Below are 17,237 nucleotides of genomic sequence, written 5' to 3'. Positions count from 1 at the left end.
CATAGATGACAATAGTTCGGACTGAACCACCCTCCCCTCTCATAGATGAAAATAGCTCGGACTGAACCACCCTCCCCTCTCATAGATGACATTAGCTCGGACTGAACCACCCTCCCCTCTCATAGATGACAATAGCTCGGACTGAACCACCCTCCCCTCTCATAGATGACATTAGCTTGGACTGAACCACCCTCCCCTCTCATAGATGACAATAGCTCGGAGTGAACCACCCTCCCCTCTCATAGATGACAATAGCTCGGACTGAACCACCCTCCCCTCTCATAGATGACATTAGCTTGGACTGAACCACCCTCCCCTCTCATAGATGACAATAGCTCGGAGTGAACCACCCTCCCCTCTCATAGATGACAATAGCTCGGACTGAACCACCCTCCCCTCTCATAGATGACAATAGCTCGGACTGAACCACCCTCCCCTCTCATAGATGACAATAGCTCGGACTGAACCACCCTCCCCTCTCATAGATGACAATAGCTCGGACTGAACCACCCTCCCCTCTCATAGATGACAATAGCTCGGACTGAACCACCCTCCCCTCTCATAGATGACAATAGCTCTGTGGCCCCGTTGATCTCTGTTCCACAGATCCAGCTCTCAGCTTCCCCGTCAGCGCATGTGTGCATGTGCTCTGCTAGTCCCCGCTTCGGTCGGTCTTCGTTGTTGCAAACCAGGAAATTCAATTTAAAGTCGGGCGATCACGTATCCCACAAAGTAAATATCTTAACAAATCAGTTTGAAAAAAAGAAGAAAGAAACCCCTCTCCTTCCGTATTATTTCTATGTGTTCCTGTCTTTCCTGTGCCAGCTTTCCAGCTTTTCTGTAGTCTCTAGTTGTTCTCCGTCACTTTTCTGTAATGGTTGTGACAATTGCAAAACAGGTACGTTTTATTTGATCTACAATCACTTTAAGGAGTCTTCCTGAAATTAAGGGGGTAGCTGTGCTTTTGGGTTAAAATTAAACTTTTAAGAAGTGGCTCCTGCAATTTTTGTACAATGTAAGTCCTCTCTGCGTCACTATTCCGACCCCAGTATTACTGTTATCCTCTAGTTAAGTGACTGTGGAAGTGGTGGCTGATGCACTCTACTTCCTCTAGAAAAGGACCCCGTTTCAGATTGAGAAACCACAATGGGGTTTTTTCTTCCAGATTTGAGAAATGATTCAGACTTGTGAAGATCAGTTTGGCACGGGTCTGAACTATCGCAGTTCACTTATGAATTCTTGTTGCTGTTGAGAAGGATTTTGTACTGTATATTATGTTCCGTTCTCTGCCCCTGGTGAATGTCAGACCATATGTACATAAGTGAGAAATACCACATGGAACCAAAGTGCTATTACTCCCATCCTCTCAGGGGAAGAGTGTTACAGGGGGCAGGGGCAACGGCTTGACTTTGGTGTAGAAGTCGTACTGGAAGAGAAGACATGTTTGTGAGCTCTATTGAGGCCACGGGTTTCTTTAACTTCTGATTTTTATACAATGTTAATCTAAACAACAAGACTACATTGGGTAATAATATTATCCAGTCAAGCTGTCATGTAACTTACAGGGCTTGAAAAAACATGAAAAAGACTGCAGACATGCTGTTGCATTGCGTTCAGTTACAATTTACCAATACAGTATGTGTTCCCTGAAGGACAGAGTGGAGAATGACACACCACTAATTAAATAAAAAACTAGGATTGAAACTGCAGGTCTAAAGGATCTAGGGGACTTTAACTGATACTTACAGGCTTAACTCTACTATTGAAACATATAGAACCGTCTTGTTAAATAAAGAAACACAGTTAGTCCACTGATTAGTGACTCTTCAGAGTTTTAAAAAGTACCAGGACGTACTGAATTAGAAAATCAAATGCAAAGTTAAGGGCTACTGGATTGGAAAACAGGCTTGTTTCAGGGTAAAACCAATTGTTTTCTAATACCTAGAAAAGTCTCCAGCATGTTAAAGGTGTAGCTGGTGGGTCATGGGGTTTTCTAAAAGTATTATTATTATTATTATTATTATTATTATTATTATTATTGTATTTAAAAACACTAACATAACTGTTGTTTCTCAAAACCGTAGTATATGGACTGACCAAAAAAAAATTTTTTTAAGTAAATAAAAATGTTATGTACCAAAAGATCATATTTTCTGTTAGGGTGCAACTTTGATTTGGTGGTCTTTGGACCCCGTTACCCCACACCACAAAGACCCCTTTTTTGTAAGTGCAGCTGTGACTCCACTGTCCACTGTGATGCAGACTGTCAGTGTGGATTTCAGTCATTCATTCACAGAGATGGGTACTGAGCCCATTCATTTTCCCCAATCGAACCAATACTTCACAATCCCACTCATGGGAGACCTCAGTGGAGTTTACTGAGACTGCATGTGATAAATGACCACAATGAACCAAATAATATGGAGTAATATTTTTATTAAAAGTATATCAAATAAAAAAGAAGGATTCAGGTTCAGTATAAAAATGCATAGGAACAATTACATTATTAAAAAACTAAAACTTTAAAAATATTTTGCTGTAAGCTTAAATGCTGTTTTCAATAGCTTTAAAATGTATGGTGTAGCACTGGCATTCTGTTTATAGTGTTGCAGTAATGATAAAATGAGAGTCAACCAAAAATAATTGTGGAACTTCGCCGTACGTGCTGGTTCATGCAATGCAAAGCTACACAGCATTCATCCTCTAAAAGGTCAAACTTGACAGAGCTGCATTCTGATACAAATGGGACATTATTTTAAAATAGAATACTAATGTACTCTATAAAAGGCACACAAAGACAACCTCACAAAAACACAGAAAGACATTCATTGTACATTGTTATTCAATTCAATGTGAGAAATACAGCTGTGTATACAATTTCAACATGAAGTTTCTAAAGATGTCCTGCTCCCATGTCTGTTTGTAGATTTGAATTCTCCAGTCACCCCTTGAATTAATGCTGTTGCATACACAATGGAGACAGGCTGTGTTAACATTAGTTCTATAGATCACACCCAGTGCTTATGATAATGCTCTGTCTCCCTTAACACTGTGGTGAACTCAACTGCAATCAGCATTACTCTAGTGCTATGAATTGCTATACCTCCTACTGTGTTCCTTATGGGCAGTGCAAGGTTCTGTTGCAGAAGTTTCCTATAGACAGTAATTTCCTATTTTGATCAGTACTGTACAATATATGAGTTTATGTATCAAAAGTTTTTTGTACCAAAATACTACACATCCCTATAAAAGAGTATACAGGACCATTAAACAACAGCCTAATCCTAGTTATTTCTTTTGTATATAACTTTATCATAAAAGTGATAAGACTTCTCACAGGAGCCCCTGAGTAAATGTTACCCTAAAGCACTTTATAATGCGGGTCATGTAAAAGCATGGCAAAGCGATCGTCCTCCAGTAATGCTGGGCTTTTTGGGAAACTGCTACATCGGCTACTGGTCAGTTCACTTCTTCATTGCAAGACCTGCTTTTCTAAATCTAAATGATCTGAATTGCCCGGTGATCTGGGAAGCTGGATGACATGCTTTAGAGACCTCATTGCATTTCTATAAGACATAAACAAAAATCACTGATCCTCAGCCAATAGTATTTTAGTAGCACTTTCGATTACAGGGCATACATGACTGTGTAATAACATAGTAATAACATGGTAACTAATTGTGTTTTCTGGTCTTAAAGGGTGGCTACTGGTGTATAAGTGTGCTTACATGGGAATGATCACAAAGTTACCATGTTATTACATCAGGTAACAAGATATTGTTCCCAAAGCTATTTCCATGTTATCACACAGTAGGTACTAAGTAAGAGCAGAAATAATTGGCAATCACCCAATTATAACAATTTAATTACATGGGTGTTCATGCCATGCAATGCAAAGTGCTACCGACATTTCCTAGTGCTGTAGACAAAGTTTCAAGACTGACATTCACAAAGACATGCAAACATGGTAAACTATTGTACATGCAAAGCATAAGCATGGTAAAAGCATTAGACAACTGCAAATTACCAGCAAATTGACAGGGCTAGACTTTTATAAGGGTCAGCCCTTTACAAAGCAGTGGTCATAACTCCCACTTGTTTGGATTATAGCATATAACTAAAAAACCTTTAAAAAGTACAGCCATTTATTAATTATAAACAAAAATCACATTTTAGGAAGCTGCTTTATTGATCAAGCTAAGAAAAGAGAACTTTAAATAAAAAGCCACTGATTTTCTGTTCCCATGTAAGCACATGAAACATACAAACCCTGTTGGAAAAAGCATAGTGCATCAATTCTGTTTTTTGAGTTGTTATTCCTGTATCCAAGAAGCTGAAAGTTTTTGCCAGACTTCAAATCCCTTTGAACTTCTGCCATCTTCCACATGTTAGATACATATAAACATGCTTCTTCAAGCAAAGAAGAGACACATCCGGTTCTGAAAATCAAATAAATAAATACACAAATAAATAAAACCCAGGAGTTTCTCTCTCCTCGTTTCTTGGTTGGCCTTGTGTTGTGTTCCATGCCATTTCTATCAGCTCTGCCGCATGAATTGCATGGATGTGCATGTAACAGTGTATGAAGCGTCCCCTACTGGGGAGAAACGGGAATAACATAACACTTGATCTACACGCTATCCTTCAATCTGTGCCCGTTGGCAAATCTCGGAGAGACCACAGTGCTGTGCCCGTGTCGGCAGCTAACATAATCTGAAATGCTGCAAAACGGATGCATTGAAGAGGAACCCGAGCCATTACAATCCTGTGCTATCAAACTCTGCTTTTGTGCCATTTATAAAATCTGTAATTTAATGTATTTTTGTGAAATAAGTAGTTATAAAGCACAAACCTATTGCACAGATGATTTCTTCTGTCCACTGATCGCCTTTTATTTACTTGGGCATCTCCCCACTCTCTAAATGCTCACACACAGGACAATACTGTATTTACGTCACAAATGCTCCTGTGCACAGACAGTGAAATGCCCAACTTACCTTCTGTTTATGGTTCCGACAGAATTGGCTCCTCTTGTCAATCTTGGCTCTCAGACTGTCCACCCAAGGCTCATTAGATGGGGCACAGAGCTTCTTGTTTCCCTTTGTAGTAAACCTGGGGAATCAAAACCATCACAGCGTCACTGCTGATTTCAGAGTCAGGACACCAGCCAGTCTAGTAAACGATACGCTCACTTGTATGTTCTGTAGCTGGTTATGTACCTTGGAGGGGATACATTGAAAATGATCTATACCCACCCCCCAGCCCCACTTACTACATGGGGAGGCTGACTGGAAGCTGTGAGGAGGTGGAGGATGAAAACTATCAATGGATGCTTTCAGGATAAACAGCCAATTGGATAGAAAGAGGCATTTGTTGGGTACAATTTAGGAGTGTGTGGTTGGAGTCTGATGGATTAAAAAGACTCCAGCAATGACACTGTGGCTAGAGGTGCTCAAAACAAGTTCAAAACAGAAAAACAAAATCATCAAAACGACTCAAAACCTAACAGTATTATCTGAACTCTTTCCTTTTTATTTATGCAGAAACATGATCAAAAATATAATACCTGCTGGACCCCGACAGTAATTCAACTACTAGTTGGTCATCTTTTGCTGTTTAACACATGGTGACTATGGCAGAAAGAGGGCTGTGTTAAGAGTTTAATTGTGCCAGTGTTGAGAACCAGGGTTGCGATCAGTGAAATAGACCTGATTGACTTTAGGGCTTTCTACAAAGAAGATGCTAAAGTACGAAAAACAGGAAATAGTGATACCATGTCTGGAATGAGCACTTACACCACTGCTGTGAGGTCACATCCGTCCTGCTGGCCTTGTTCCTTGTAGTTCTTCACTATTTTAATTGGGATTGGGGACTTGCTCACTCGCAGGCAGCAGTCCACAACCAAGTTGCTGTCTCCATAGGCTGCTGTGGGGAAAGCAGCAAGGTCACTGATTGGTTAATATTGCACTATAGGGGCTGACCCATATGTCATCTATTTCTGTACATTTGTAGCTTGAGATATGTTTAATTTTCCATCATTCAGTTTGATTCAAAAAAGGTTCAGAATACATACTTAATTGGTTTGTTTTCACATCAGTCTGGAAACACAAAGTGAGATGGAATGGAACCAAAAAAAACAGACAAAACATTGTCACAGATTGTCACTCAGCTTCCAAAAGCCTCTAAAGCAATACAACCAGTGAGACCAATAACTCTGGGCAACCATCAAGCAGTGAGAACCTTCTGCCTGGACAGGGGAGTGGAGGTGAGCAAGGAGACAACACAGAGGGGGTGACAGGTAGGCTTTTAATACCAGCAGCTTTCTCGGATTTCATTAAAAAAGCTATTTATGGGGCTCCCGAGTGGCGCATCCAGTAAAAAGCACTCGCTAGAGTGCAGGATGCACTCTATAGCCTGGATGTCACGAGTTCGAGTCCAGGCTATTCCACAGCCGACCGTGGACGGGAGCTTCTAGGGGGCAGCGCTCAATTGGCCGAGCGTCGCCCGGGGGGAGGGAGGGTTAGGTCGGCCATGGTGTCCTAGGCTCACCGCGCACCAGTGACCCCTGTAGTCTGGCCGGGCACCTGTGGGCTTGCCTGTAAGCTGCCCAGAGCTGCATTGTCCTCCGACGCTGTAGCTCTGAGGCGGCTGCACGGTGAGTTCGCAGTGTGTAAAGAAGCGGGCGGCTGACGGCACACGCTTCGGAGGACAGCGTGTGTTCATCTTCGCCCCTCCCAAGTCAGCGCAGGGGTGGTAGCGGTGAGCTGAGCATAATAAAAAATAATTGGGCATTTCAAATTGAGGAGAAAATAATAAAAAACTAATTGGCAATGACTAAATTATTAAAAAAATAAATAAAAAAAAAAGCTATTTATTTCGAACATCTGAAATACACTAACCCTGCTGATTCATTAATGTATTAATTGATGCATTAATGTATTCATTGATGGAATTACATCCTTGTTATGCACAATTATTATTATTATTATTATTATTATTATTATTATTACTAAAACCAAAGTGAGCATTTACACCCCATTATTAATTTCTGCAGTTACAAGGCAGTCATAATCATAACTCTGACCCCCCTGCACCGTGGCGTGTTTAAAAATGGCTTTTGAGTAGAGCTTTGCATTTGACAATACTATAAAGGTGCTAGTCCATGCAGCAGCCACTGTATTAAACATTGTAATTATGTGTAAGTGCTCATGTATTTACTAAGTAACTACTATGTACATACACATTAATCAGAGACACAGTGTAAAGTGTAACCCAGCACTGTTCTCCTTGCTAGCTTGCATGAATGGCTTATACAGTACATTACATCCTTATCAGCAGATCCTCCCCATCCTAATATAACATGTACGTATTCATTAACTTAACATTTTCTGCAGTGCAGGTGTGTGGGTGTATGCATGAACAGCTACCTTTGTTTGACGATTCTGAAACAACAACTAGTTGGCAGTGACACAAGAAAATGTACTACTATCGATAGCAGTTTCATCACTACTGAACTTTGTTAAACTTTTCATGGGAAAATTCCCCACTGAAAAGTAATATTTTTTCCTTCTTTATTTTGGATTGAGAATGAATGCTTCAGAAACATAACATTAGCAAACAATGCTGCAGTCATTAAATTCGAATGTGAACGCCCTGTACCAATAAAAGTTACAAATGAAAAATGAAATATCACAGTGACAGTGTCGTGTTCTGATTGAATGAGATCAAAGAACCTTAACAACACAGGAGGTTATTTTGCACACTTCCCCATGCATGTACATGTTTCGACCATCTCAGCTTAGCTGTGCATTATTAACATTATGTTTTATTACTCTTTGTCTGTTTGACCCTTTATGGTTTGTGTGTAAAAACTATAGGTGACAAAATGAATGCAGGGTTAGTGTTATAATACACAATAGAGACCCAAAATGAATGTGTTTTTATGGTGGAACCATAACCTCTCAGCTACGTATTGTTTTATAGTGGAAAGTGTAGGTTCAATGTAATTTGTTTTTTTATGTACTGTATGGGTATTTTGCATGATATTGCCAATAACTGTATGCAAGTATAAGGATTCTGAAGCAGCCCTGATGTACCAAATAAAAGGTCTTTTGAGTCTCTGAACTCTTAGTAAATAAACAGTGTTGTGCAATGGGTGGCGAGACACAGCTGGTCTATTAGGAGGATGAGAGATGACAGCATAGCATATGGTCAAGTGATTACTAATATGAGCACCAGGAAGATCAAATAAACCCAAAATAAAAATAGACTTAGCAAAGTGAAGTACATAAATGACCTGAGGTTTTACTCATGTTCAGTTTAACTGCTAGTATACAACAAATGTTCCAAAATATTGAAATGCTTACCTGAAAAACAGTAAATGCTAAATTGTAGAATATTTCGTTTTTTATGTCCACCTTTTAAAGACATTCTATTTTCACTATCAGTGAATTATGAAACAAAATAAAAACATACATAACTGTAAAAATAACAACAGACACCTGAAATGTCTCCTTCTCGTACCGGACCGAGCAATCTTTAGCAGAAACATTTTTCAATATTTGATGCAGCTGCTTACTTTTTCATTGAAGATATTTCAAATAAATTGTGCAGCTCTGTGCAGTGTGTGTTCAATCATTTAGTGGAAGCAAACTAAACCGGCTGCCAGGTTCCTAAATGCAGTGTAGCAGGCAGCGCGTCAATAAGGCAAACATTTGCTGTATTCATTTTTAAGTGATAAAATATATATGTTTACATTATTCTTTCAGAAATAGGAATGTTTACAGGGAACTACATATTACATGGCAATGGGTTAATTTCTCAATAGTCTTAAACATTGTCAGATTTTTTGAGGTTACCTCACACTGTCAGCACTAAGATACTGGGAGGTGGTACTGCATGGATAAGCTTCAAAGGCAATGCTGATACGTTTTAAAATGCTTCCGTATTAATCCCTTCAACACTGAGATTGCAGTTTCAGTCCCATGTGTTATGCTAAAGAACAGCAGAGCTTCAGTCAAGCTGTGTGTACAATCAGAAATACATTAGCAATGCTGTACCCATGAAGTATCTGCCTGTTTGCTATCTGTTTATAACCAGCCTCTTATATAATTGGATAAATGTTTCCGTACAAACCTAACAGAATGTTAATAGCTGTGATCCTCATAACAATGTAAACCAGGCTCCTCATGTTCAACCCTGATAAAGAAAATGTGAACTGATTGATCATAGACGAGTTTAGAATCGATTCATTTTGAGTACTAATCTCATTCCCGATTTACCAGATAGAAGCACTTTTTATAAAATGGCATTAAATACAATTATAATGAATGGTCAAAGATTCTAGTACATTTGCATAAAGCCTTTCAATTTTCATTAGCAACAATGGAGCACCCACTTTCAAAAGAAACTGAGAAGTTTTGCACAAATAAACTTTTTGCATACATGTTATTCTGAAAAGGATTGGGGTATGATATGCCAGTGCGACCCTCAACCTGGGGAAGTTGTTCTCAAATGTGTATTTCTGTTTATTTAACCCTGGTTGAACATGGAAAGACTTTCAGCTGGTGCTCACCTGTGCAGTCTTGAAACGCCGTGTCATAGAAAGACATTTTTTTGCAAAATGAATAAAATGCACTTCATTATTATTTATTTTTTCAAACACTATGTTTCTCAGTGTAATTGCACAGTGATAACATATGCAACTGTTCCATGGCCAAAAGTTCTGGTTCTCAGCATATATAACAGTTTAGAATATACTTTTACAATTGCTTTACCAATTAACAACAGGAAGCATATCTGCATCCCAATGGATAAATGGCCATCATAAATTCACAAAATACAAAATTCACACCCCACAAGAATGGCGACCACTGCAAATTTAAGTTGTAAACATAAATGAAAGAAACAACAGAGGAAATAAATAAACTCTGAAACTAAAAATGATTAAAAGGAAACGAAACTGTTTTTCTGCCAACCATTTGTAGAGTACATAATACCTTGAGAAATATACTAAAAAAAAAAAAAAAAAAGTTTCGAAGGAATCGCATATTTTAGCATTATGACAAATTGCACTTGTCATAACAAGCTTTACAATGCAAAAACAACACATATACATATATAAACAACATTATACAGTATCTGAATTCTTAATGCATATTTTTGTAGCTGGAATTATTAAGAATTTAAATGTTGTAAATAATTATTATTTTGTTTTTTCAAATATTTTTTGCATTGTAAATCTTGCTATAAGAATTGTTCAATTTCTGTTGAAAGCTGTTCTCAGTGTTTGTAATATAATATAAAGTTAAAATATCCAGGATCATGAGAAGAAGCCTACCTTTGGAACAGCAGTACAGCAGGAAGCTGCAGAGGAAGAGAGCAGTGATGCTGGGAGCCATATCGACGCTTGGTGTTGTTCTTGGCAAGGGCAGTCAATGACTCCTGCTTGTTTTCAAGACAGATCCTTAAGTCACTGGGGCTCTGTGTTGCTGAAGCTGAAGCCTTTGTTATTTATAACACCTAGATAAGTTTCACTATGAGTTCACTGAATAGGAGGAGCCGTGGATAATAGTATTTTTTTTATTCAAATTTTTTAAGTCATTTATCTCTTTCCTGAAGATACTATAAATGCATTGCTAAAATTCTCCAAAAATAAAATGTGCCCCATGCCAAATCAAGAACATGAGGTGTTCCACATGTAATTTGCATGTGGTAACAAAACATGCCATTTACAATTCCTCCCTCCTCACACACCCTTGTTCAGAATAAATTCAATGTAAAAGGCATCACTTTATATGGGTTTAAATCTCAGAAAGCTTTAGTAGCTCATACAGAATATGGACATGTTTCACAAGGTTGTAAGGAAATCCCTAGTTAAACTTGAATTAAAAATGCATGAGTTCACGTGCTAGAAAGCTGGTTGTTAACAGTTAATGAATTCAAATAAGAAGAATGGCCCCTGTATTATAAAGCGTGGCTTTTTGTATGCAGTTGAACGAGACATAGGATCAAATGTCAAAAGCATGCATGGTTTCCCTGATCCCTTTCTAATTGTGTATTTAAAGAAATTGTAAATGATATGGGATATCGCCACCCTTCAGGGTATGTTGTGAGACACGAGGTGAAGCCGAGTGTCTTCAACAAGCCCGGGAAGTGATTATACAAAGGCTTTGAGGTTATTTCAAATGAAGAACAACTGACAAAAATAGGTTTAAAAAGAAGCGTGGCGATGTCCTGAGATATCACTGATGCCAGGACTCCACGTAGGCCATTGAAATAAATAGGAGGACAATGCTTGCCATTGTGTAATATACAGTATATATTTAAACGAAAAAAAAAAAAAACGTGCTTTTTCACCTGCTCTGTTGCAGACCCTGCTGTACATTACAAGTGTTTTCTAATGCTAGCAGATTGTTATTACTAATATAAAGAAATGCAAAAGTAAGAAGGAAGCATAACTGTAACAATCGAAATATATATTTAAAGGATATTCTTGTAATTATTGTATTACTCAAACAGACGCACAGACCAGTACAGTGTAATAAAAGCCAGTGCAGATTACAGCAGTATCTGTATAGCTGATGAACTGCTTCACCCAGAGCTGGAAACCAAGGGTTCCATTTAGAGTGCAAATCCCAGATTTCCTGAGCACCTTTACAATGCATTTGGTGCTCTGTATAAAAGAATACATTAACAGGGATGTACTGTGGGTGTGGACCACTCACAATAATAACATCATTATACTGTATATGAAACCTAAGGAAAATGTACCTTTTTAAGTCAGCTTGAGTACTGCCATCCACCAAATACATTTGATCAAAAACAGAAGCCAGTTCACTATTATTGACATTTTGCACATCAGCTAATAATACAAGCAATTTTTTTTAAAAAGGCGTGCTCCAGTATGTTTAATGATTTGTGGGGAGGGTTGCTTTTAGCAGCACATTTCATCACAAACAGCGTGTTAACATGCATTTGAAATTCCCATTAGTATTCCTACTAAGTCACTAGAAATTCACACCAGAATAGTAATCTTCAGAACTCATAAAGAGGATCTCAGCAGACTGCAGGATTCATAAAATACTTCCAACATGTTTAGAATATAATGTCAAGCTTATTTTTTCTTGGATTGTCTGTTTTATAGCCAGCTCATTTTAACCTCATTAGAGGCAATAAGAGCTTACCAACAAGCACTTGCATACAGTCAGCACTCACATATCCGACCCTATAAAATCAGTGATGGTTAAACGAGTGTGACGTGTATCTGATTATTTCATCTGATTTGACGTGTATGTAGGTGAGCACCTGCCCCCTGCCACCCAAACACCCCCAGCCCTGCACACACACACATATTTTGTACAAAGAAAAAATATGACTTGCGTTTGAGGAACTGTACAGGGAGACGTTGATTCTTTCATTGAAATTTGTTAGCGCACAAGTTGGGGGAATAACAGCAGTAAAAGACAAAAACGTGTCCGTTTTTTTATGGTACACAAAAAAGATACAATGTCAAAAACACACAGCTGAAAGGACTGTTTTTTAAATAAGTAGGCTTCCATGTAGATGTACTGTAGTTGGTTTTGTTGGTACAGTACTATATGTTCAACAGACGAAGTATTTTAATTCAGAACGATATGATTCTGAAAATATCACTTGCCAAAAGAGACGACTGGACACGTGGACTGTGACACAGTACATACTTTTAAATCCAGTACGTTTTGCAGCAGCATGTAAAATTCACCGTTTACAACCCAACAGCAAAATGAAATCAAAATGTTACCCATTAAAAAATAACAACACAGTCTCCAGAATTAAAACTATATCCAAAGTCAGTATTCAAAACTACAGAATATAGTACTCGATAAGGCCCTAATGGCACAGTTCACTTGCAAATGAAAATGCACAAAAATAACTAAAGATCACAGATTAAAAAAAAAAAGCATCACAGTATCTAAAACTGTTTAATGATTAACTTTTACATTACCGTGCCTTGTCTCGTTCGCTTTGTTTAATGATTAACTTTTACATTACCGTGCCTTGTCTCGTTCGCTTTGTTTAATGATTAACTTTTACAATACCGTGCCTTGTCTCGTTCGCTTTGTTTAATGATTAACTTTTACAATACCGTGCCTTGTCTCGTTCGCTTTGTTTAATGATTAACTTTTACATCACCGTGCCTTGTCTCGTTCGCTTTGTTTAATGATTAACTTTTACAATACCGTGCCTTGTCTCGTTCGCTTTGTTTAATGATTAACTTTTACATTACCGTGCCTTGTCTCGTTCGCTTTGTTTAATGATTAACTTTTACAATACCGTGCCTTGTCTCGTTCGCTTTGTTTAATGATTAACTTTTACATCACCGTGCCTTGTCTCGTTCGCTTTGTTTAATGATTAACTTTTACAATACCGTGCCTTGTCTCGTTCGCTTTGTTTAATGATTAACTTTTACATTACCGTGCCTTGTCTCGTTCGCTTTGTTTAATGATTAACTTTTACAATACCGTGCCTTGTCTCGTTCGCTTTGTTTAATGATTAACTTTTACATTACCGTGCCTTGTCTCGTTCGCTTTGTTTAATGATTAACTTTTACATTACCGTGCCTTGTCTCGTTCGCTTTGTTTAATGATTAACTTTTACATTACCGTGCCTTGTCTCGTTCTCTTTGTTTAATGATTAACTTTTACAATACCGTGCCTTGTCTCGTTCGCTTTGTTTAATGATTAACTTTTACATCACCGTGCCTTGTCTCGTTCGCTTTGTTTAATGATTAACTTTTACATCACCGTGCCTTGTCTCGTTCGCTTTGTTTAATGATTAACTTTTACATTACCGTGCCTTGTCTCGTTCGCTTTGTTTAATGATTAACTTTTACAATACCGTGCCTTGTCTCGTTCGCTTTGTTTAATGATTAACTTTTACATCACCGTGCCTTGTCTCGTTCGCTTTGTTTAATGATTAACTTTTACATCACCGTGCCTTGTCTCGTTCGCTTTGTTTAATGATTAACTTTTACATTACCGTGCCTTGTCTCGTTCGCTTTGTTTAATGATCAACTTTTACATTACTGTGCCTTGTCTCGTTCGCTTTGTTTAATGATTAACTTTTACATTACCGTGCCTTGTCTCGTTCGCTTTGTTTAATGATTAACTTTTACATTACCGTGCCTTGTCTCGTTCGCTTTGTTTAATGATTAACTTTTACATTACCGTGCCTTGTCTCGTTCGCTTTGTTTAATGATTAACTTTTACATCACCGTGCCTTGTCTCGTTCGCTTTGTTTAATGATTAACTTTTACATCACCGTGCCTTGTCTCGTTCGCTTTGTTTAATGATTAACTTTTACATCACCGTGCCTTGTCTCGTTCGCTTTGTTTAATGATTAACTTTTACATCACCGTGCCTTGTCTCGTTCGCTTTGTTTAATGATTAACTTTTACAATACCGTGCCTTGTCTCGTTCGCTTTGTTTAATGATTAACTTTTACATTACCGTGCCTTGTCTCGTTCGCTTTGTTTAATGATTAACTTTTACATTACCGTGCCTTGTCTCGTTCGCTTTGTTTAATGATTAACTTTTACATTACCGTGCCTTGTCTCGTTCGCTTTGTTTAATGATTAACTTTTACAATACCGTGCCTTGTCTCGTTCGCTTTGTTTAATGATTAACTTTTACATCACCGTGCCTTGTCTCGTTCGCTTTGTTTAATGATTAACTTTTACATCACCGTGCCTTGTCTCGTTCGCTTTGTTTAATGATTAACTTTTACATTACCGTGCCTTGTCTCGTTCGCTTTGTTTAATGATTAACTTTTACATCACCGTGCCTTGTCTCGTTCGCTTTGTTTAATGATTAACTTTTACATCACCGTGCCTTGTCTCGTTCGCTTTGTTTAATGATTAACTTTTACATCACCGTGCCTTGTCTCGTTCGCTTTGTTTAATGATTAACTTTTACATCACCGTGCCTTGTCTCGTTCGCTTTGTTTAATGATTAACTTTTACATTACCGTGCCTTGTCTCGTTCGCTTTGTTTAATGATTAACTTTTACATCACTGTGCCTTGTCTCGTTCGCTTTGTTTAATGATTAACTTTTACAATACCGTGCCTTGTCTCGTTCGCTTTGTTTAATGATTAACTTTTACAATACCGTGCCTTGTCTCGTTCGCTTTGTTTAATGATTAACTTTTACATTACCGTGCCTTGTCTCGTTCGCTTTGTTTAATGATTAACTTTTACATTACCGTGCCTTGTCTCGTTCGCTTTGTTTAATGATTAACTTTTACATTACCGTGCCTTGTCTCGTTCGCTTTGTTTACTGTAACACTGAAGAGACGGGCTTTGTATCAGAAAACTGGTGACGGAGTCTGAAATCACGAGTGACGGGGAAGTGCTTTCATTTGTTACAGATATATATATAATGGGGATTCATTTTATTCTTAATTCATGGCCGATAAAACACGACTGACGTGTATCTGAGTGTATCTGAGTGCTGACTATATTAAGTAGAGCCACACAGCTGCAACCATAGTTAAAAACAATTTATATAGTTACCTGTCCCGGTAAAAATGGACTTTTTACCTTTGTTACTTTACATACATCAGTATCCCTTTTCAGTACTACACAGAGACTGTTATTGTTCAAATAGTCCCTATTCATAGTCTGCATTCACATTTAGTCTCTTTTTGCTGTCCCACCAATCCCTTGATAATGCTGTCTCCCTCTAGTGACCAGCAGACTCACCACCCACCCTTGGAGGTCCTCTCCCCTCTGTCCCCACAAACCCCCATGCAGCCTAGCGTACTGTGGAGTAGTGATTAACACCTGTAATAAATCTGTCACCCTGTCATCAAATCCATCTGTGTGTGGTTTAAACCACACTGCTCCCACAGCAGCAACTTTCTCTGTTCTACTTAAGTTGTGTTTTCCTGAAGGCAAATATCTGTGGTTAAACTTCTGCAACATATGCTTTGTTTAGTACCTCATTGTGTTTGCAGTTTCATTTAGTCAGAAACAGAAAGCCCCTTTCTCTTCAGCACTGTCTTTACATTGTTCGAGATATTTTTTTTAAACTCTGTTCTGGGAACACTGATTGTTTGTTGCTTGTGTCATATTAACTGTAATGGCAAACCTGAATCACTGGAAAATTGCCAAAAGCTTTTGCAGCATTTTTTAAAGCACTTTTTTTTTTTTTTTTTTTTTGTAGTCATTGCCAATTATTTTTATTATTTTCTCCCAATATAGAATGGCCAATTATTTTTTAAGCTCAGCTCACCGCTACCACCCCTGCGCTGACTAGGGAGGGTGAAGACGAACACATGCTGTCCTCCGAAGTGTGTGCCGTCAGCCGACCGCTTTTTTTTACACTGCGGACTCACCATGCAGCCATCCAAGAGCTACAGTGTCGGAGGACAACGCAGCTCTCGGGCAGCTTACAGGCAAGCCCGCAGGCGCCCGGCCAGACTACAGGGGTCACTGGTGCGCGGTGAGCCGAGGACACTCTGGCCGACCTAACCCTCCCTCCCTCCGGGCGACGCTCGGCCAATTGAGCGAGCTCCCGTCCACGGTCGGCTGTGGAATAGACTGGACTCGAACTGGCGACGTCCAGAATATAGAGCGCATCCTGCACTTCACGTGGAGCGCCTTTACTGGATGCGCCACTCGGGAGCCCCCAAAGCCCTGTTTTTTTTTGAGAGACACGTAGTACAGTAACATACATAGGGTAGGAGATGTATGTCAAATTTGAAACTTAAAATTAACCTGTATTTTTGGCATGTCAATTGAATGTAAATCACAGCAAATAAAGCTGTGCAACATCAAGACACAGCTGCAAAAATGCATACAGCAAAGTGCGTACGTTTGTTTTTTAAAGCATGTGACCATTCACATTTATAAAAGTTAAATTTGTACTCCAATCTCCAATGTGATGCACCCTTAGGCTACTGGTAAAAAAAACGAATATCTTGTTTTAAGGAACGACCAGCTTTTCGTGTACAAAAACAGCACACTGAGCCATTGCTTCTTGACCTTTCTTCATTGCTTGGTGCTGTTTGATTACAAACAAAGTCGAGTTCCCCCGAACTACACTTCAAGGTGCAAACTGTTTAAAAAACACAGATCTGAATAAAAGTACCTTATGGAAGAAAAGATGCAAACAAATAGCGGTAAGCACATTACTGTATTATTGATTAGTAATTTCGCAGACGCTAAAGCAACTTATCAAAGCAGCTTACAGAGACT

The 17,237-nt window shown here is 38.6% G+C and overlaps 1 protein-coding gene across 1 annotated transcript; it reads right to left on the bottom strand.

The window, feature by feature from the left end:
- Positions 1 to 2,419: 2,419 nt before the first annotated feature.
- Positions 2,420 to 10,478, bottom strand: LOC117403830 (C-C motif chemokine 19-like). The gene is made up of 4 exons (XM_034006271.3): positions 10,340 to 10,478; positions 5,796 to 5,925; positions 4,998 to 5,112; positions 2,420 to 4,439 (listed from the first exon to the last, which is right to left on the bottom strand). The coding sequence occupies exons 1-4, from the start codon at positions 10,398 to 10,400 to the stop codon at positions 4,413 to 4,415; spliced, it is 333 nt and encodes a 110-aa protein (XP_033862162.3). The 5' UTR covers positions 10,401 to 10,478; the 3' UTR covers positions 2,420 to 4,412.
- Between the last annotated feature and the right edge of the window lie 6,759 nt (positions 10,479 to 17,237).

The sequence above is a fragment of the Acipenser ruthenus genome, chromosome 2, assembly GCF_902713425.1.
Source record: "Acipenser ruthenus chromosome 2, fAciRut3.2 maternal haplotype, whole genome shotgun sequence".
Taxonomy (NCBI): Eukaryota; Metazoa; Chordata; class Actinopteri; order Acipenseriformes; family Acipenseridae; genus Acipenser; species Acipenser ruthenus.
Note: the sequence above shows the minus strand (reverse complement) of the source record. Positions and strands in the feature narration are given on the sequence as shown.